At 42.0% G+C, this 22,801-nt stretch overlaps 1 protein-coding gene across 2 annotated transcripts in view; it reads right to left on the bottom strand.

The window, feature by feature from the left end:
• The window catches only part of MTHFD2L (methylenetetrahydrofolate dehydrogenase (NADP+ dependent) 2 like), a 63,395-nt gene that overhangs the window by 24,561 nt on the left and 16,033 nt on the right, over positions 1-22,801 (bottom strand). Inside the window, exons 2-5 of one of the 2 annotated variants that reach the window (XM_005283994.4) lie at positions 16,857-17,041; positions 13,276-13,398; positions 6,222-6,374; positions 4,757-4,864 (exon numbers count right to left, since the gene is read on the bottom strand). In XM_005283994.4, coding sequence (XP_005284051.1) covers positions 4,757-4,864; positions 6,222-6,374; positions 13,276-13,398; positions 16,857-17,041 — 569 coding nt within the window. The remainder of the gene's footprint in view (positions 1-4,756; positions 4,865-6,221; positions 6,375-13,275; positions 13,399-16,856; positions 17,042-22,801) is intronic. The other variant, XM_024110125.3, reaches the window with a different exon arrangement.

Consider the following 22,801-nt stretch of genomic DNA (forward strand, 5'->3'; position numbering starts at 1 on the left):
TGAGGGTGCAATTCATTCCATCATCCAGATCATTAATAAAGATGTTGAACAAAACCGGCCTCAGGACTGATCCCGGGACACTCTGCTTGATGCTGGCTGCCAACTAGATCTACATCAAGTTGTTGATCACTACCCGTTAAGCCGACATTCTAGACAGCTTTCTATCCACTTTATAGTCCATTCATTCAATCCATACTTCTTTAACTTGCTAGCAAGAATACTGTGGGAGACCATATCAAAAGCTTTGCTAAAGGCAAGATATATCACATCCACCGCTTTCCCCATATCCACAGAGCCAATTATCTCATCATAGAAGGCAATCAGGTTGGTCAGCCATGACTTGCCCTTGGTGAATCCATGTTGACTGTTCCTGATCACCTTCCTCTCCTCCAAGTGCTTCAGAATGGATTCCTTGAGGACCTGCTCCATGATTTTGCCGGGGACTGAAGTGAGGCTGACCAGTCTGAAGTTCCCTGGGTTCTCTTTCTTCCCTTTTTAAAATACGGGCACTATATTTACCTTTTTCCAATCATCCGGGACCTCCCCCGATCACCACAAATTTTCAAAGATAATCGCCAATGGCTCTGCAATCACATCAGCCAACTCCCTCAGCACCCTTGGATGCATTAGATCTGGACCCATGGACTTGTGCATGTCCAGCTTTTCTAAATCGTCCTTAACCTGTTCTTTCACCACTGAAGGCTGCTCACCTCCTCCCCATACTGTGTTGCCCATTGCAGCAGTCTGGGAGCTGACCTTGTCTGTGAAGACTGAGGCAAAAAAAGCATTAAGTACTTCAGCTTTTTCTATATCATGTGGTTGCCTCTCCCATTCAGTAAGGGTCCCACACTTTCCCTGACCTTCTTCTTGTTGCTAACGTACCTGTAGAAACCCTTCTTGTTACCCTTCACATCCCTTGCTAGCTGCAACTCCAGTCGTGCTTTGGCCTTCCTGATTACACCCCTGCATGCTCGAGCAATATTTTTATACTCTTCCCTAGTCATCTGTCCAAGTTTCCACTTCTTGTAAGCTTCCTTTCTGAGTTTAAGCTCACCGAAGACTTCACTGTTAAGCCAAGCTGGTCACCTGCCATATTTGCTCTTCTTTCTGCACATTCTGCTATTCTTACTGATTTAAGGAAAGGGTTTAACATTAGTTATGGATGTAGCTGTGCAGATTTTTAATTAAATGTTATTGTAATTTAGGCTACATGTCCTAAAGGACAACAGTAGTAACAGGATGCGCAGGAAGCAGGCCGAGCTTTCATTGGAGCAAATACATTCACACGGCCGTCGCTACAAAGAAAACACTGGGAGAACTGGTTCATTTAAATACTGTATCAACAATTCTAAGCATGGGAGAACACAGGCAAATCCTGACTACAAGTGAAGAAAACAGGTATTTAACTGGTCCGCATAGCTAAGCTGTGAAACAGGTCATTACTAATTCCATAGCAATTTCTCTTTCTGATTATAAAACAAAAAGTGTCTCAGATCACTAATTCTTCTGAGTCTTGGCTGGTAGAAGCCAGAAAACTGTATAGTACTTTTGCCTATCAAACGTCACTGCTTTAATTAGATCAGCATTGTAGATGGGAACTTGGAAAGTTAGTCCTGCTTCCTTAAACCTCATAACTAACAATATAAGAGAACTAATTCTTCTTCCCGGGCAATGAATGGCAAAATTCCCATTGATTTTCATGAGAGCAGGATTGAGCCCACAGCTTTTCACTGACTATAATTACTACACAAACATACAGAGAAGTTCCAAACACTAACTTTCCCACAGAGGCTTCATGGAAAAAACAACTATATGATTAGTAAGAAGCTTTCAACATTTCATTATATTAATAATACATTTTGCTACACTCCTACTAAACATGACTGAAATTAAGCAACACCCATTTTTACTTCATTTATAAATGACACTTCTGAAGTTCTAACATCAAAACAATGTTGCAATAGGGTAATATCTTATTTAAAATTAAATAGCATTTGTTATTCTTTTTACTCTGCAATTATAGCGGCATATCAGTGCCGCTATAACTAAGGAAGCATCAGTCATTCCATTATAAACCTTATTTTCAGGGGGGACATAAATTGAACCATAACTAAATTCCTCCGGGCTAAGAGTTAACGTTAGAGGTCTCAGATGAAAAGATACTTTGGTTTTCATTTATAAATGTTGATAAGCACAACCTAAATAATATGGTATACTACAAAAGGGGTCAGATATACATACCAATAATTTAAAAGAATATACAAAAAATTGTAAGTAATATACAAGTTTGGAAAATGAGGATGTATCTGCATTATTTTTTTCTAAATATCATGTGTACCTCAGTTTACCTCTGTGATTTCACCCTGCCTGGCTCCACAGAATTATATCAAAGGATGCTGTTAGGGGAAAATCAATGGGAAATGAAACTATGGCAAAAATAAGGTACAGTCCAGAGAACACCACCTTGTGGAAACAATGAGGAAGCTATCAATTGGGAAATACCCCGGGCTAGATTCCAACTAGGCTGGCAAAGTTTACTCTTCCATACCTAGGATCATAGGGGATGCTAAAACCTTAAAGATGCTGGCTTAGGGAAGAAGGAGGTAGAGTTAGTTGTCAGCAGCTGCCTGGGGGGAGAAGACTCTGACAGAGACACACTAAGAAAGCAGCACAGAAACCTCAGCAAACCGACTCTCAACCCAGAGATGGAGACAGCCAGGCAAAAGGGAACTTACAAAAGCTTGCAAGGAAAGATTATGGGGTAGGTAAAGACCTATGCGTATAAATGTTTTTGTTGTTATCCTTTGTTGTGTGAATTATGTACATTTGGCTGAATAAACAATGCTTTCTTTTGAATAAAATATTTTTGAGTCACTTTAATCAGCAGCTGTTTCAGGCTCCCAGCGGAAAACAGTTGTCAGGTGCCAAACGCAGTTGGATCTTTTGGGTTTACATGGTTAGTAAACAGGAGACTGAAGCCCAGAGATCAAGTCTAAGAGCGGTAGGACCACAAGGTTTCACCCGAGAGGGGTGAAGGTAGCTAAACCTCTCCCCAAAGTGGTGCAAGTTGAGAGAGATTAAAAGGGATCTAAAGTGCATCTCGCCCTGTAACCGTGACAACATGACTGACAGAAGATACTATTTTAATACATTGAAAAATTAATCATTGTCAACAGTTTTAAGCTATATTGGAGCAAACAAAGTTGATTTGTTTTGGATGCATTTTCTCATTAATATAACTTAAAAACCCATCCTTATCTGAAGTCAATGGAACTATTTATGTGCTTAAAGTTAAGAACGTATAAGTACTTTGCTGAATCAGGGCCTTAGGTATATGGGGGCAAAAGGGGAGGGCCTGATCCTAAGGCCAATGGTAGCAGCGGGAATTAAACAGACGCTCAGCACCTTTCAGGATTTGATCCTAATCGGTTGTGTAAATTAATACTTATCGCTCAGTAAGATGAAGTCCAAATTAAGGGCCATACACGAATAGTCCCATTTAAGTCAATGTAATTATTTGGGAGAGAAAGACAAACTGCATTTGTCGCATAGCTTTGAAATCAAGATGAAATGGTGGTTGTTGAGACTATTCTCGGTGATGAAATATTGTGATTGGCCCAGAAAAAACAAGGGACAAGGAAGACAGGAAGAGAAGGAGAGTTGGGATTCTGGATAGTTTGTCATACTGACACTGTGAGCTAGAAACAAACTACCATTTCTGCTTCGAGATTTGTGTTTCATAGAACCATAGAATATCAGGGACCTCAGGAGGTCATCTAGTCCAACCCCCTGCTCAAAGCAGGACCAACACCAACTAAATCATCCTAGCCAGGGCTTTGTCAAGCCGGGCCTTAAAACCTCTAAGGATGGAGATTCCACCACCTCCCGAGGTAACCCATTCCAGTGCTTCACCACCCTCCTAGTGAAATAGTGTTTCCTAATATCCAACCTAGACCTCCCCCACTGCAACTTGAGACCATTGCTTCTTGTTCTGTTTCTTAGCAAGCTTTCAGTCAGGTCCTAAGTATGGACATGTATAAAAAATTAAGACACTGCATATCATTTTAAACATTTCTATGGTCAACATTTCTTATAGAAAATTTAATTTAGTTTTAATCAACCCCTTCCTCAATACATTGTTAGAGACCACTGTCTAACTGCATCAGTTGTGCTTATCATCAGATTCAGCGCAGAGGAATATCTATCTTGGGAGACTGGTTCTGTGTTTGTGTGGAATAGATTTGTTGGTGAGTAGAGAGATTTCAAATCGTTGGTTATGCACCTAAACAAGGTAAACTTAGGAACTATACATTAACAAGACTGCTAGGATGTGGTCGAAAAACGACAACTGCCTCCTGGCCAAATTGAACATGTTTATTTTAAGTAGGGATTGATGAATCTCAGAAGTGCAGAGTTTGGGCTAAATTTGGATAAGTATCCAAAAGTTCAGATTCTTATCCAAACAGTCTGAACCTCAAGAGTTTAAACAATTAAGCTGGAAATTTTGCAAGAACAAATATTTTCACGAGATTACGAGCATGGTGTTTTCTGCATGGAAACTGGAAGGAAACATTATTAATCCAAACATATTCGGAACACAGAAAAGATTGTTTGAGTATGATTCTAAAAAAATTAAGTGATGGTACTACGGATGAAATGGTCCATTTTCTTTTCCCCTGCCCCTTTTCCTCTCTCTCATTTTGGGCACCTTCACTGATCAGGTTATTAAGGTAAAGCATAATACTCTTGGACATACCTCCAGGCCTTTCATGTTCTCCATCTGTATGTAAAAGCATTGAAATAGGCATTCCTACATTCTTAGATCTTCCAGCTACAACAACATTTTTTCCAAACGTTTGTATTCCTTACAGGGAAAAACAAAATAAAAAATAATTCAGCTAGTCTAAAAGACCCAAAAAAACCTCACCACTTGAACTTGAATATATTTTTTCCTATTTTAGTTTTAAAATAGGTGTTTTCATAATAAGGAATTTTTGCCCTCAATTTTATATTTTTCTGCAGAACTTATCCAATTTATCACTTAAATTATCTTTCATTACTTAAAATTGAGGTTCATATAAACTCTAGTACAGGTACTTGCATATGATATTACAAAAATATGCAAAATATATTGGTGACCATGAAATTACATCATGAAAGATCAATACATTGTTTTGACTATTCTCGCCGTGCTCAATTTATTGTACATCTACTGGCTTTAAATATCTTATTCTATCTGCAGAATACTGCTCCATCCATCTTACTATTCTTTAAATATTCTTTTAATCCTTTCTTCTCCATTCAGTCCAGTACTGTAACATAAAAAAATAATATGAAGCAGTACATGTTTGCTGCCAAGTTTTGAAATGCCAAACCAACTTTTGACAGCAGTAGTCTCTTCAGAGACTGCACTACTTCAATGCAGAGAGAACACTTCTTTCATTTCAATTTATTCAACTAGTTAAATTCAATGATGAGTTCACTGAAAGTTAAAACATCAACTGGGAGTTGAAAAAGAAGGAAAACTTCTTTTCCTCTTCTGATCTAGGAATAAAAACTTGGTGAAAGTGCATGGGAGCTACTAGTTCTAAAATCTGGAAGCACATGGTGACCAGAAGTAATCTGTTCAATTCACTAAACTACAGATAATATTTACTTAGTTTATCACACGTTTTGAAAAACTTTTTTTTCTTATGCATCCAGCACATTTAAGGTAGCTTTATTTAAAAAAAAATATCTGTTTTTGTTCATTTTTAATTGAATTTGAATTTCCATCCAAATAGAATTTGGCACAAATCACAAGTAAAAAATGAATCGTCATCTAATAAATAAGAAAGGCATAATCCTTCATTTTCTAATATAATAAAATATGTAAAAGTTAAGAATCTCAATGAATAGAAGTTAAGCTCAACTAATCGCTTAAATAAATGTATATCCTCCTGGTTAGCAAAAAGAAGCACCAAATTTAGTGAAAGGCTATATTTAGTAGCAATTCAACATGTTTTAAAAGATACCAACTAATGAGAATCAGACTTTCTTCAGGAAATAGTTTATTTAAATCAAGCTTTCCTACTTACTGATTAAAACTGATTATTTAAATCGCTTTGATTTAAATCAATCCATCCTGCTGTATTCTATCATGTAAATATCTTTGTATATGCTTTCTTGCCAGCATTCATTTTTCTTCTCCAGAGCATTTCAATAGACATTTAGTTTCCTACCTGTTCTTTTTATAATTTCCCAAACAGCAGCAGCAGTGGCAGGTATTACAGAAGGTTGATCAAGACACAGTCGTCCAATGTTGATAATATGGAATCCATCCACATCCTTTTCAGGTGCAACAATATTGCAGACTGTTCGTTCATCTATATGATCTGGAAAATTGTTATTTAAAAATTATATTTCTTCTCAGCTGTCAGCAGAAGTGAGCACTCCCAGCCCAAATATTTTATTTTTAAGGAAAACCACATGTATTTTATTCAGTTCAACAGTCTGTCAGGTCACCATTATTATTCACCATGACTAAACTGCCAGCCTGATCTGGGGGAAAAATCCTTGCTAACCCCACATATGGCAATCAGTAGTTTAACTGAGATCTATTTCAAAACAGATTTAGTTAAATTATCACATCTTTTGTACTACAGACAAGCCCAGATACCTCGTGAGTTAAAATTTAAATCTGTTATTAAAATATAGTGTTCATTGGTCTGTGTGAAAATAGTGTAGTGGTTTCAGTCCAGGTTCCAGTGGATTGATGTCTGCAACACTCAGAAACCACCACCATAAATGACACACTAAACAGAGTAGTGAAGGACCAAATGAGAAAGGAGAGTGAATTACCCTCTCGCTCTTAGGGTATGTCTACATTACCCGCCAGATCGGTGGGCAGTGATCAATCCAGTGGGGATCGATTTATTGCATCTAGTCTAGACGCGATAAATCAACCCCTGAGCGCTCTCCCGTTGACTCCTGTACTCCAGCACCGCGAGAGGCGCAGGCAGAGTCGACGGGGGAGCGGCAGCAGTCGACTCACCGCAGTAAGTCGATCTAAGTACGTCGATTTCAGCTACATTATTCACGTAGCTGAAGTTGCGTAACTTAGATCGATTCCCCCCTCCGCCCCCCAGTGTAGACCAGGGCTTAGGATATGTACACAACCACTTATCTCAGCAGATGTTGCTCAGGGGTGTGTAAAAAACACCTCCCTCAGCGGCATAAGTTACACTGACATAAGCGCTGGTGTGGACAGTGCTACGTTGGCGGGAGACACGCTTGTTGGGGGTGGTTTAATTATGTCAATGGGAGAGCACAGAGCAGCTACATGAGAGATCTTGGTGCAGCTGTGCTCTGTAAGCTGCCTAGTGTAGACAATGCCTTAGAGGTGGCCCCTCTAGATCACTGCAGAGGCCTAAAGGCAGGGCTCTGCAAGAAAGAGGGGAGTTTACAAAGCCACTACTATAACTGTTCTGAGTATATAGAGAGGACTTCAATCCCCAGGCTTTGAGGCGGCACCTTTCACCAGTTCTAAATTCACAAGAAATACTTAATGAACAACTCTCACCTCCACCCTTGAATCTGTTAATATCGCTGCTGCTGCTTTTCAGACAAAAACAACGACTCTAGAGCTAAAAGCCAGCACACTCCAATCTATTCCCAGAGTCAATCATTAGTCAGTAAATCAGACTTTGTCCTCCTTACTTATGTTACACTGCCATCATGTGGCCAATTCATTTCACTGATTGAAAACGGCTGAAATTAATATTAGATAACAATGAAGTTTTGCACTTTAAAACGAACAAAAAACCAACACTTTCCAGCCACAGATCTCGAAACAACTTAAGAGATATTAAACCTCAAAACCCTTTGTGAAATATAGATTATTTATTCCCATTTTACAGATGGGGCAACTAAGGCACAGAGAGGTGTCCAAGGTCAAAGAGCAAGACTGGTGGCAAAGGTGGAAACCTGATCTGACTCACAGTCCTGTGCTTTATTACTATTATTTGTATTACAGCAGACCTTAGACACCCCAGTCAGGGCCCAATTCTGCTAGGCACTGTACACATGTGTACCAAAAAGACAGTTTCTGCCCTTAAGAGCTCACAATCTAAGTGCATGATGAGACAGCAGATGGACACAACAGAGGGGAACACAAGGCAACAGATTATGATCAGTTCAGTAAGCAGTAGTCGCAGCGCACCAACTGCCTAGTCATTGCTGAGTGTTTTGTAGGCATCACCGCATGGGTGGGCTTTTAGGAGAGACGTAAAGGAGGATAACATAAAGGCTTTGTGAATTTTTACACATAGCTCATTCTAAGCATAAGAGAACATGAGAAAAAGCATGAAGCTGTTTGAAGGAAAATTGGACTAATGGGTGATAAAGGTTAGCACTGTTGGCGGAACAGAGGTGAGGTTGACCACTTGATAGCATACAAGACGCGATAGGTAGGACTGAGATATGCCATAAAAAGGCCTTAAAAGTGAAGACAAACCATTTGTTTTATGTGGTGGAGAAGGGGGAACCAATGGAGGAATGCAAAAGGAAGTGACAGAGCAACAAGTCAAGAAAATTATCGTTGCGGCAGTGTTTTGAGTGTATTTAATGGGTGGTAGGCAAGGTGACTTTTATCAAGACTCGAAAGAAAGAGGTTGCCGTAGTCAAGTTGGGAGATGCTGAGATCCTGGCATGAGAGTTTTAGCTGTGTTGACGAGAAGAGAAGCTGAATCTTACGGTATGCCTACATTGTGAGCTAGCGGTGTGATACCCACCTCACATACATATACTTGCACTAGCTCTCTTTGCGCTAGCATGCTAAAAACAGTAGAACAGGCATGGTAACATGGACAGTGGCAAGTGATGGCACAGGCTAGCTGCCCAGAATATGTACCCACAGGATTCAGGCAAATTTGTATTCCAGGCAGCTAGTGGCTACATTACTATTTTTAGTGCGTTAGCTCGAAAAGAGCTAGCACAAGTATGCGTACAGAAGCTGCGTATCACACCCCTAGCTCGTAGTGTAGACATATCTTTAGAGACATTGTCCAGAAAGAAGCAGCAAGATTTAAATGTAGCCTGGATGTGTGGATCTAGAAAGAGGGCAGAGTCAAAAGAAGATGCCAGGATAAAGTGACAAGGAGGACTACAGGGTTGTCCTTGGTGACAGAGAAATGTTGGGATGTAGAAGAGTAGTTTGGGAGGATGTCTACACTGTAGACCTTACAGCCGCTGTACGGTCTCCTGTGTAGCAGCTCTATGCCAGCAGGAGAGAGCTCTCCTGTCGGCATAATTAAACCACCCCTAACGAGGGCAGTAGCTAGGTCAGCGGAAGAGTCGGTCAGGGTGTGCTTTTTTCATACCCCTCACCGACAAAAGTTTTGTTGACAAAAGTACTAATGTAGACATAGCCCTAAGAAGCTTGCTTTAACCATGATACCATGTTTCCTCTGGAAAAAAACTTAAATCTCTCATTTCTATTCTAGCTACTATTTTATCAAATGATGTTTTTCTTTGGAAGCTATACAATAGCTGTAATTAGTTATTGATTTGTTAATTAGTTGGATACTGGTTTGTTTTCACATGGGGAAAAAAACATGCAGAAAATGCTGTCCAAAGCCTATGATTAGCAGGTCTGAAGGGGTCACCTTTAATGAAAAACCTTATTAGCAGAACAAGTAATCTAAAAACAGAACAAAACAAAACAAAACCCCACTTGCATATCCCATGAAAATGATAAAGTTGGCCATGGTCAAGTAGAAAACAGAAAGGTGTTTGACTCAGTGCAATCAATACAAAATTTTCTGGGATGCTAATTAAGAAACAGCAAGTACTTTATTTAAAATGTTTGTGCTTTGCGATGGAGGGGAATACACAGCAGCTGCCAAATGCCAGTATAACACACAGCACCCCAAAATGAATAGGGGGGGGACCAGGATCCTACCTCTCCCCCACACACTGGGACTCAAGCAAAGGATTCTGTCTAAAAGATAAAGGCCTAAAATGGTTAAATCTCTTGACATTTGTACTACCAGACTGCATAGATTCATAGATTCATAGATTATAGGACTGGAAGGGACCTCGAGAGGTCATCGAGTCCAGTCCCCTGCCCGCATGGCATCTATCATAGTATCCCTGGGAGTGCACTGAGCTATATAAACATGGACATCTCATATGCTTGTCCCACTCTGCACATGCATCCATCTGAGAGCCACCTATGAAGGGACCCCTCCATGCACACCTATACCGGGGTCACATTAACCAATGCTTTCTGGAGCTCCACTTGTGCAAATTAACAGGTAATTGAAGCAAATCATTAAGTAGTTCAAAGTACTTCTATCAAGTACTTCTATCTATTTACTACTTGTACAATTAGGACTTCCCTGGGGTCAGAAACAGTGAAGCAGTTAGCAAAGCAATCACATCTTCTATTTCTAATGGCCCATTTTTATAATTACCGTTGCTCATATAGGTGTGTGTTACATAAATAGTTTTTATTATAACAATTATATTTTAATATTATAAAGTATTTTCCATGATACACATTTAATTACTATATTGTGTCTGTGCAGTGTTCCAATACCTTTGGAAAAGAAAGAGATTGCAGAATATAAAAACACCAAAGAAAAAGCAGGTTCTGTCCTTCCAACAGTTACAGTCCAATAAATAAATAAATAAATAAATAAGAGGCTCTTTGTGGCTGACCATCCGTTGTTAATTCATTCTAGAGAAGCTACATAGACCTAGCATTCCCAGATCTCAAAGCAAAGACATTTCGTGTGCGTGCGTGCATGTGAAATCATATGAAAATACCATAGGAACAGATTCTCTACCAGACAAGGAAAGAGATGCAACTGAATCTCTTAGCTGTGTAAGGAAGAATATTGCCTCATCTTTGAGAGCACCCAAAAGAACCAAATTACCTTGGGAAAAGGCTAGTGTTTATTTTTAAAAAATGAATTGCATACTTAATGCAAAAAACACAGTGCTCAAATACAGAAGGGGGGACAACTGGCTTGACAACAGCACTACTGATAAGGATCTGGGAGTTGTGGTGGATCACAAGCTCAACATGAGTCAGCAATGCGATGCTGTTGCCAAAAAAAAAAAAAAAGCAAATGCAATTTTAGGTTGCATTAACATAGGCATAGCATGCAAGTCACAGAGGTGATAATACTGCTCTACTCAGCGGTGGTTAGGCTCAGCTGGAGTACTGTGTCCAATTTTGGTCACCAGTATATAAAATCACAGAATCATAGAAGATGAGGTCTCTTCCAACCCTAAGGAGGTCATCTAGTCCAACCTCCTGCTCAAAGCAGGACCAATCCCAACTAAATCATCTCACCCAGGACTTTGTCAAGCCAGGCCTTAAAAACCTCTAAGCATGGAGATTCCACCACCTCTGCAGAGAAACTGGAAAGAATCCAGAGGTGAGTGTCAAAGATGATCAAAGAGATGGAATGCAAGCCATGCGAATAGGGTCCTACCAAATTCGCGGTCCATTTTGGTCAATTTCATGGTCATAAGATTTTAAAAATCGTAAATTTCCTGAGTAGAAATCTACTCTTTAAAGCTGAAATTTCATGGTGTAATTGTAGGGGTCCTGACCCAGAAAGGAGTTGGGTGGGTGCTTTGCAAGATTATTGTTGGGGGGCTTGAGATACTGCTACCCTTACTTCTTTGCTGCTGCTGGCAGCAGCACTGCTTTCAGAGCTGGGCAGCTGGAGACCAGTGGCTGCTGGCCAGGAGCCCAGCTCTGAAGGCAGAGCCACTACCAGCAGCAGCACAGAAGTAAGGTTTGCTGGGCCCTCAGTAAACAGCCGCCACACTCTGGCCGCCCAGGTCTGAAGGCAGCAGCGCAGAAGTAAGGATGGCATGGTATGGTATCGCCACGCTTACTTCTGTGCTGCTGCTGTCGGGGCACTGCCTTCAGACCTGGGTGCCTGGCCAACAGCTGCCGCTCTCCAGCTGCCCAGCTCTGAAGGCAGTGTAAAAGTAATCCCCCTAAAATAACCTTGTGACCTCCCCCTCCCCCCCGCTGCAGCTCCCTTTTGGGTCAGGACCCCCAATTTGAGAAATGCTGATCTCCCCTGTGAAATCTGTATAGTATAGGGTAAAAGCACACAAAAAGGCCAGATTTCATGGTCTGTGATGCATGGCCACGAATTTGGTAGGGCCCTACATATGAACAAAGGCTGAAGGAACTGGGTATGTTTACTTTGGAAAAGAGGAGACTGAGGGGGAACATGATAGTGGTCTTCAAATACTTGAAAGCCTGCCATAAAATAGATGGAGAAAAGTTATTTTCTCTTGCCACAGGGCGCAGGACAAGAGGCAATGGGTTCAAACTACAGCGTAGCAGATTTAGATTAAATCTCAGGAAAAACTTCCTAACTGTAAGAACAGGAGGACAATGGAACAGACGCCTCGGGAGGTTGTGGAAGCTCCTTCACTGGAGATTTTCAAAAGGAGGCTGGATAGCATCTGTCTTGGATGGCTTAGGAACAACAAATCCTGCATCTTGGCAGATGGTTAGACTAGATGAACCTCGTGGTCTCTTCTAACCCTATGATTCTATTCTGGGGAAAAATCTGGAACTGGGAGTGTGTTGGGATCACCCAGTGGGGATTTTGAAGGCTGGTGAGAGACAAGGTGTGGCTGGCTGGCTGCAGCACAGAGAGACATCGCTGGGAATGACTTACACGCTGGAGGCCGTTTGTGAGCAGTCCAAGCTGGTGGCTTCAGTAGCAAAGCATTGGAAAGGGCATCCCAGGTTACAGGGCGGAGTGACACAGCTACTCATTAGTCTGGACTGTACCCAGGTATGTCACAGCTTCCCCAGGCAGTGAGTATAGCCCCACCCCCCTCACACACAACACAAGGGAGTGGGAGAACGTCTGGCCAGTTTATAAAGAGAGACTGACTTATAGAATAATTCCTGTCCACCTTTGAGAAAATATGTGAGATGCACAATATTCCAGGGCATAAACAGATACCTATCCTCTTAATCAGATTAATGGGGAAATTTGTGCATTTGATAAGAAACCTCAGCTTCAATAAGAATAATCTCCAGTGTTTCATTCGTGAGATACAGGACAAAATAAGGAATCAATATGAAATAATGGGTGTAAGCATCATGCAGCAGACTCATTATAATCAGCAGTTTCCTCTGACGAGCTTTTTATACCAATGGGGTGCAGCTGGTATACACAAGTTGTTTACAGTTTCTCTCTTAAAACTGTCCAAACGTAAAGCATATAATAAAATTGCATTACTTACCGGGAAGAGGTAGCTGGACTAATATACCATTAACTCTTGAATCATGGTTTAATTTGGCAGTCAGATCTAGAAGTTCTTCCTGAGAAATGTCTTTAGGCTTCAATATTATCTCACTACAAATGCCTGATAAAAAAAGCAAAGCAACAGACATTTGCATAGTGCAAGCTTTTTCTAAGGTGAGCGGAGACATTTTTGGTGAGGTTTTTTTAGAAGTGCCCAGCACTCGCCCAACTCTGCTCCCATTGACTGTCTTCAATGAGCACTTATGAAACTCTCTCCTTTTCTGTTTAATTTGAATAGTATGCATATATAATTCATGTGTAATCTTATAAAGAAATTCATAGGAAGTTAAATGTCTTAATTCAGTAGGTCTAACAATATTAAAAACAGATTTATGTATGTTTGGAAAATCCTCATCAAATAATTTGTCAAGCAACATCATAGAATTGTAGTTATCTTGATATCAAAGTGATTCAGATTTCCGTTTAGACTGTGGTGTTAATTCAGGAGGGCTGCTTATTCTTCCAATGTAGTCATCATTAAATGCATTTTTCCTGCAGGATTTTAGAGGAAACATTTATAATAATAAAAGTAATTCTTCTATTGATGAGACAATATAACAGAATTCTAATTTCATTTTATATACCAAGTTCTCCATCTTCCCTATGAATTGAAATAATAAAGTTATAGGGGGAAAATAAAGATTTTTGCAACATCCTATGACATTCCTGAGCAGTTCAATTTTTTTGTTTTGTTTTTAACTGAATATCAAACCTAGTGCATGAAAACAATATAATTTAATCTAAAAATATATAAAACCAACTGACTATTAGTGGGTCAATTCATTCTTTTCACTACTACAGGGAATAAAGTATAAGACAAGGATTTTTGTTTGAAGCCGGTATTCTTAAGGACATCTAAAAGAAACACCCACACCCTATCTGTTTTATATTCCATATACCACACTCATCACCCTGGTGTCAGAGCATCCTGTCCCATACTATAATCTACAACCCTTTCCAAGCAGGGTAAAGATGTGAAAACTGAAGATGATGAAAATAGGGGTAAAAAGCAAGACTGTAACAGGATGATCTGCCCCCTTTAAGGTAGTGTGGACACAGAGCCAGCTAGCGCTGTTAAAATAATTATATATCAGTGTTTCTCCTGTTATTCCTTTCTTCACTGCTACTGAATTTTCACTGCGATCAAAAGACTGATGTAAGATAAGAGGTGAAATTCTGCCTCTACAGAAGTAGTGTGTCTATTAGGTAGAATGAAAATAATATTGTAGCTGAGCAACTGGCTGCATTACATATATTTGCTAGGAATTACAGTTTTCTTTATGCCGAGATGTAGATGTACTTCTTGTAGTCACCCTGTAAACGAAGGGTGCAAAAACTGATTTTAACCTATTTTGTTAGGGAAGACCTGGATCCTTTTTCTCCCTCTCATTTTTCAGGGAGATGGTCTAGTCTAGATGACCTTATACGCTTCATTTTTGCTTGAGGGGGAAAAGCTGTGATTGTTTTTGGTGAGGTTCTTTGTGGTTTTCATGTAATTTCTTATTGTTTTAATGATGATATTTGAACCAAAGAAAGAATGTGCTTTGTCTTATGAAAATAGATACCCTCTCTAAGCAAGAACCCTAAGCCCGCTCTAAGAAATACTGAAAGACGTGTTCATCAGGAAGTTTGGGCAAGTTAATCCTAGCCAGTGATATTATTGCTATAAATGATACTTGGTAGAAGCTATTAAAGGGGATTGATTCGAGAAAGATATCCATAGCTAACAGCATGCATTTTTAAAATGGTATCTAAAGTTAAGCAACTAAATCCTTATTTCATCATATAAATAAGTGGACTGACTTTCAGAAGTGAATGAGAACTGAGCACACTTAGAACCAGGGCCAGCTCCAGGGTTTTGGCCGCCCCAAGCAGCCCAAAAAAAAAAAAAAAAGCCACGATCGCGATCTGCGGTGGCAATTCGGCGGGAGGTCCTTTGCTCCCAGCTGGAGTGAGGGACCGTTCGCCGAATTGCTGCCGAATACCTGGACGTGCCGCCCCTCTCCGGAGTGGCCACCCCAAGCACCTGCTTGCCAGGCTGGTGCCGGCCCTGCTTAGAACTTACATTTGAAGAACTGAAGCTAGGCCTTTAGCATGGTGGATCCCACTGAGAAATAATCAACCTCGGAGATGGAATTGTAAGCAGAAGCTTTTCAGAATTTTGATAGTGTAAAAGAGTTAGATGAGTTATGGGGAGTAGTGGTGTGGCAGTGTGGTCTGCTGATTGGGCACTCAACTGCAGAATCTATGAGCTATTTACAGGTTTCAGAGTAGCAGCCATGTTAATCTGTATCCGCAAAAAGAACAGGAGTACTCATGGCACCTTAGAGACTAACAAATTTATTTGAGCATAAGCTTTCGTGGGCTACAGCCCACTTCATCAGATGCATAGAATGGACCATATAGTAAGAAGATATATCTACATACAGAGAACATGAAAAGGTGGAAGGAGCCATACCAACTCTAAGAGGCGATTCTTAATGCTGAGACTGCTGCTTTTTGGATTTAGAGGTGTGACGCTGTTGCTTTTATTTATGAATCCAGAAAGAAGGTATTCAGCGGCAAAAGGAATTCCACAAGGTACTGTGGCTATAACTTTATATAATGCCTTACAATCATGATATGAAATTTTCCTACAAAATATAGCTACTTCTTTTGAGACATGTCAATTCACAAGCTCGGTTCCTTCAAATTCTAGGATATTAGAATTTGTTTCTAGAGATTCAGGTGGCTGTACTAGTTATAGAGAAAGATTAATTCAGATTGGAAAAGTAATCTCTTAAATTTATCTAAAAGTTTAAAATAAGTTATCCTGGGGTGGCTTGTGGGAAGGACCAAAAACTGGAGTGACTTCCACTTGATTACCCTTAATCATCTGTCTTTCCAGAGCAGGCAAATATTGCGTATTGCCATAAAGTACCATACAAAGAGTTGAGAAGCCATAAGCATTTTTCCCGCTGTGGTTTCCCCTAGTTTCTGATTTCTGAGGGAAAGCATGCAAATAATTTATTCAAAAACATTTAAAGTGTAAAAAATTACTTCACTGAACTCCAACACCACTCTCATGCCTAATATGAATATAATATGAAAATACACCTCTACCCCGATAGGACACAACCCAATAGAACATGAATTCGGATATAACCCAATAAAGCAGCGGCTGGAGCACTGGGCCCTTTAAATCACCACTGGGGAAGCCGGTCCAGTCCAGCACGGTGTACCGGCTCTTGCCGGTACACCGTACCGGACCAAATCCGATATAACGTGGTCTCACCTATAAGGCGGTGAGATTTTTTGGCTCCCGAGGACTGCGTTATATCGGGGTAGAGGTGTAGTTCTTCGTTTGTTTGCCTCTTGACTACATTCCTGCAGTATGACAATACAATATTGTCCACAGTATGTAAATTAGGGGTATTCAAAAAGGGAAATGACACAAAATGAAACCAAGATATTGGTCATTTTGAACAAGAACAAATTTCATGCTTAATATGCAGACATTTGTTCTTACTCATCACATACCTACAGCAGCAGCTGCCTTCATCTTATTTCTTACATATGTATGACTGGCTGGGTTGTCTCCTACTAAAATGACAGTGAGATGAGGTCTCTTGTTCCCAAGGGACATCCATGATTCTACATCCCTCTGGACTTCTTTATAGACTTGTTTAGCAAGCTGAGTCCCTGAGATAATGGTTGCTTCATCACTATAAAAACAAAGATACAAATTCAAGCGTTAAAAACCTACCATCTTAAGTAAAAAATTTCACAATCAAAATACCTAAAATACTCAGATCTCCTGTATTATATATTTACAAATGTTGAGGCCAATGGAGATCGACCTGTTGTTTGAATGATGAATAAATGATAGTATGAAGTTCAAGTGTGGCATGCCAGCTGCTTTCTAAACGATAAAGAAGTGGAAGGTCCTGCGTCCAGAGAACCCCCACACATTCCAAAGAGCAGCTCAGACACCTGTGTGGCACTGTTGCCCCAATTTCCTCAGACACACAGCTGGCATCATGTTAATGCCCAGAAGCCCATGGATTGGGGGCAGAGTCTGGGGATAAAGTCCAAGGGAATCCGATTGGAGATATCCGCCCTTAAAACCTTCTTGTAGCTCTTCCCCCGCCACACACACACACACACACACACAAAGTAGGGGATACTGCTGCCCCACACTTAGTTCAAGGCTATAATTGTCCTGTTATTTACAATATAATCCCTTTGATCATATCTAGGTGGTGCCATTTCTTTGCTTTCCCAGGGCCTAGTTGAGATAAGGCGTTTGGTGAGAACAAGCTGATGGAAGTTCAGTCTAGATCAGGGATCGGCAACCTTTGCTCCGCGGCCCGCCAGGGTAAGCCCCCTGGCGAGCCAGGATGGCTTGTTTACCTGCAGCGTCCACAGGTTCAGCCGACCGTGGCTCCCACTGGCCACGGTTCGCCGCTCCAGACGCATGGGACTCCCTCGGCCCGCACCGCTTCCCGCAGCCCCCATTGGCCTGGAGCAACGAACCGCGGCAGGTAAACCAATCTGCAGACGCGGCAGGTAAACAAACCAGCCCAGCCCGCCAGGGGGCTTACCCTGGCAGGCCACATGCCAAAGGTTGTCGAACTCTGATCTAGATAAAAGTGGGGATCTTATTTCATAGGGTGAAGCAACTCAAGGAACTGAAATCCGACAGGGGTTGGGAATGCTCTACTTACAAGAACAATTAGTTCACCAGTTTCTCCAAATTTATAAAGGTAAACATTGTTGATGCAAGATGAGAAGAATTTTAAAAAATAAAAAATAAAGCTAGGTCACAGAGCAGTTGGAGTAGATAATTCTAAAGTCTCTCCTAAACAGGTAAGGCCTTGTCTACACTACAAAGTTTTGTCGACAAAAGTGATGTCAACACTCAAAAATTGACATAATAAAAATAGGAAAGTCATGTTCACACTCGCTCCCTCTGTCGGCAGAGCACGTCCACAGTGGGGGCACTATCATCGACACGGTGAGCAATGCATTGTGGGTACCTATCCTACAGTCCAGCTCAACACTTTCTGTTGCTAGGTGTTGTGGGATGGCAGAGCGGATTGCGGCACATCTTGGGACTGGGCTCAATGTCCCATGGTGCATTGCTTTCTGTCCCAGCACTTCATGGGCTTCCAGCTTTCTTTCACAGCATTTTTGCAATGGCCCTTCTTTGCTGTGCACCCTGGCATCTTTGTGAGAAGGGATGGATCCCGTCCTGCTCTCCTATGCTCTGTTAACTGCCATGAAGACATCACGGATGACAGTGCAGTTAACTGTGAAGTTCCTAACTGAAGAAGACTCACAGACACCTGACATGCTGCGCGATATGGATAAGAGCAACTTTAGATTGCTTTTGGCACTCACAGAACAGCTGCATAGGGTAGACTGTTGCTTTTTAGCTTGAGAAACAAGCACTGAATGATGGGATCGTAGCGTCATGCAGATGTGGGATCATGAGCAGTGGCTACAGAACTTTCGGATGCGGAAAGCCACCTTCCTGGAATTGCGTGCAGAGCTTGTCCAAGCGCTTCGGTGCAAAGACACCAGAATGAGAGCTGCCCTATTGGTAGAAAAACATGTGGCAATCGCTGTGTGGAAGCTACTGGATGGTCGCAAATCAATGTGGAGTGGGGAAGTTGACCATTGGGGCTGCATTAATGCAAATGCATAGGGCAATAAATCACATCTTGCTATGAAGGACCGTGACTCTGGGAAATGTGTGTGAAATAATGGACAACTTTGCAGAAATGGGTTTCCCTAACTGTGGAGGGGCGATAGATGGCACACATACACCTCTACCTCAATAGAGCGCTGTCCTTGGGAGCCAAAAAGTCTTATCGCGTTATAGGTGAAACCGTGTTATATTGAACTTGCTTTGATCCACCGGAGTGCCCCCCACCCCTAAGCACTGCTTTACCGCGTTATATCAGGTGGCGTTATATCGAGGTAGCGGTGTATTCCAAATTTGGCACCAGACCACCTTGTGATGGAGTACATCAAAAGAAAGGGGTACTTCTCCATGGCACTGCAGGCGCTTGTGGATCACTGTGGGTGTTTCACTGACATCAACACAGGGTGGTCCGGGAAGGTGCATGATGCACGCATCTTCAGGAACACCAGCCTGTACAGAAAGAAACAAGTGGGGACTTTCTTTCCAAACCAGATTACATTGGGGGTTGTTGAAATGCCCATAGTGATCCTGGGAGACCTGGCGTACCCCTTACAGCCATGGCTCATGAAACCTTACACAGGACACCTGGACAGCAGTAAGGAGTGGTTCAACAACAGGTTGAGTAGGTGCCGGATGACAGTTGAATGTGCCTTTGGCAGATTAAAGGCGCACTGGCGATGCCTTTATGGCAGGTAAGACCTCAATGAGGATAATATTCCCATGGTCATAGCAGCGTGCTGTCCTTGCATAATCTCTGTGACGCTAAGGGTGAAAGGTTTGCTCAGGGGTGGAATGTTGAGGCAGACCGCTTGGCTGCTAATTTTGAGCAGCCAGATACCAGGACTATCAGAAGAGCCCAGAGGGGGGCAATTCAGATCAGGGAGGCTTTGAGGCAACACTTTGAAAATGAGAACCAGTGATGTATATCTCTGTGATTGGTGCTTCAATGTTACATTACACATAGTTTTCCTAGGAAGCAATGTATTTGGGGCCCTACATTCCAATAAGCACATGATTAACATGCCTGTGCATGTATTGGTAGTGCCTGCTATCTCAATTTGTAGGAAACAGAGATGAGTTACCATTCAAAAATTTTGCTTTTATTGTACAAGAAACAACACACACCAACATACAGAGATGGTTGGTGGGAAAGGAGGTACCAGGGAAGGGCAGATTTTCACAGCTGTGTGCAAGTCCAGCTACCATTGTGAAAGTTGTCCGAGGGGGTGGAGTGAAGGGGAAACCGAGAAGTCCCGGAAAGCAGAAAGGACTGTGTGGGTGGAGTTGGGGGGGGGCATGGAAAAGAGTTCTGAATGTGCTGCAGGGGAGGGCGGGCTCAGATCTGCTCAGTCTGCAGCATTATTAAGGACTTCAGCATCTGCATTTGCTCCTCCATTACTTTAATCATCCACTTAGTTGCATCCTTAAACTCCTGATTCTCTTTTCTGTCCTGCTGTTTGGCTTCCCAGCACTCCTTGCATTCCCTTTTCTCTGCATTGGAGCAGTGCAGTACCTCCTGGAACATGTCTTATTTGCTGTGTCTTGGGCGCTTTCTTATCTGGCAGAGACGCTCCGCCGGGGTGCGTGGGGTGTTCCTGAAGGCCACATCTGCCGAAGCACAAGGGACAATGCATAGACGTGGGATTGTTAAATTCACACTCATGCATTGAAAAATTTCAGTTAAATACACTTTTTGCGACGTAACAATCACTTTCTCATTGACCCTTGGCAGGCACAAATCTCTGCGAACACCCAAAGCATGGTGAGTGTTGGTGGGGTTGGGGAAAGCGCTCCACATGGGGAAAAGAGCACACACTCTGCAAGGGTTGTGGTGCAACCTACTAGGGAAAAAATTCTAAAATTTTCCCACACTTCTCCACAGACAGGGGTCATTGTAGCAGCTCTCTCACTGCTAAGGGTAAGCAAGGAAATGAGGGTACATCTATTCCATGCTCGTGGCTTCCACCCTACTCCCTACACTGCTTGCCTATGTTCCGCTTTGGTCCCTGCACAAGTGATCGCCAAATGGCACGGGAAAGTTTCCTACAATGGGGGAAAGGAACAAAGCTGCTCTGCCACGGAACTTTCGGCAGAGGATTGCCAAGTACCTCCAGGAAACTTTCCTGGAGATCTCTCTGGAGGATTCCTGTGAGATCACGGCATGCATCAACACTCTATTCCGCCGTAATGATTAGCTACACAGGGAAATGTCCATCATCCAGAAACACAGACAGCCTCCCACATTTCTATACCCTGAACCCACCTCTGCACTACACAAATCACAGCCATCTCCTCTCCTGCGTCTTGCTCACCAGAGAGCAACTGCTGAGACTGGCTAGACACCTCTGGAGTGGAGAACAGTTCTTGGCTGCCTGCCCCACCGGGAGCTCCACATTGTCATCTAACTCCATCTCTTCATCAATAACTTTGTCCTCTTTCCACCACCTCCAGGCCTGCTGAAGTATCTACAGGGACCTTGGCAGCGGAGGTGGGGTTGCCCCCGAGGATAGCATCCAGATCCTTATAGAACCGGCAGGTCTTAGGTGAAGCACCGGAGTGACGGTTTGCTTCCCTCACCTTATAGTACGCCTGCCTCAACTCCCTTATCTTCGCTCTGCACTGCAGTGTTCCTGATCATGGCCCTTTTTTCACAAGCCTCAAGAAATGTGCCCGTAGGTATCCCAATTCCTATGGCTCAAGCGCAGCTGTGACTGCACAGCCTCCTCGCCGCATATCCTGATCAGATCCAACAGCTCCACAGTGGTCCAAGCGGGAGAGTGTTTGGTGTGATAACCTGACATGGTTACCTGGGAAGATGCGATGAGACCTCTCCATGCTGAGCCAGCAGGAAATAGAATTTCAAAAATCCCTGGGGCTTCTAAGGGGGAGGGACAGATGGTTGTTTACCTGGCTGCAGGACAGTGGAGTTCAAGCTGATGACCAAAGTAGTCACGATGGGCATTGTGGGACACCTCCTGGAGGCCAATTAAAGTGATGAAATCAAGCATGGTGTCTACACTGGCACTTTGTCAAGAAAAATTTAGAGAAAAAAGACATACGTCTCTCGTTGGGGTGGTTGTATTTGGTCTCCAAAACCGGGCATTTTTCCCGACAAAAGTCGCATCGCAGTGTGTATGCATTCACTGTTTTGGTGACAAAAGGCAGTTTTTGATCGACAAAACTTAGTAGCGTAGACAAGGCCTAAGACTCAGAGGCAGAGTAAGTGGGTTCTAAACACTGTATTGTTAGTAGCCAGCATGCTATATATTGTTAGAGATACAGACCGAAGAAACGTTGAGGATTTTTGTACCATTTCACAGCTTCACTCTCCCTCTTTCACACATCCAACAACTAGAAGTCAGACAACTTCTATAACTATGAATAACATTTTAAAAAATAAAATCTCTCTCTCTTAGAAGGGGGTTAGCACTTTCAAAGCTGAAGTAAAGTATTACAGTTCATAAAGACAGCAACTCTCCAACCTTTAAAGCTCAATCCCGTACATTTTACGTAGCCAAAACTCTCACTGATTTCAAAAGGTGCATGAGGAAAATGGGATCTGCATTTTATAAGCAGGAGCAACATTAAAAACTTGTCCATCATGCCATTCAGTTGTCCCCGATTGTAATAGAAATGCTTCATTTTATATACAATATTGCCTGTCCTACAATTACCTTGTAGTAAATTAGTCATCAAAATTGTCAGATCACGAAGCTGAGGTTATAGATAATATTAGCAATTCTAGAGAGGTCAGTCCCACATTGTTTAAGTATCT

The sequence above is a fragment of the Chrysemys picta genome, chromosome 5 (assembly GCF_011386835.1).
Source record: "Chrysemys picta bellii isolate R12L10 chromosome 5, ASM1138683v2, whole genome shotgun sequence".
Classification (NCBI taxonomy): Eukaryota; Metazoa; Chordata; order Testudines; family Emydidae; genus Chrysemys; species Chrysemys picta.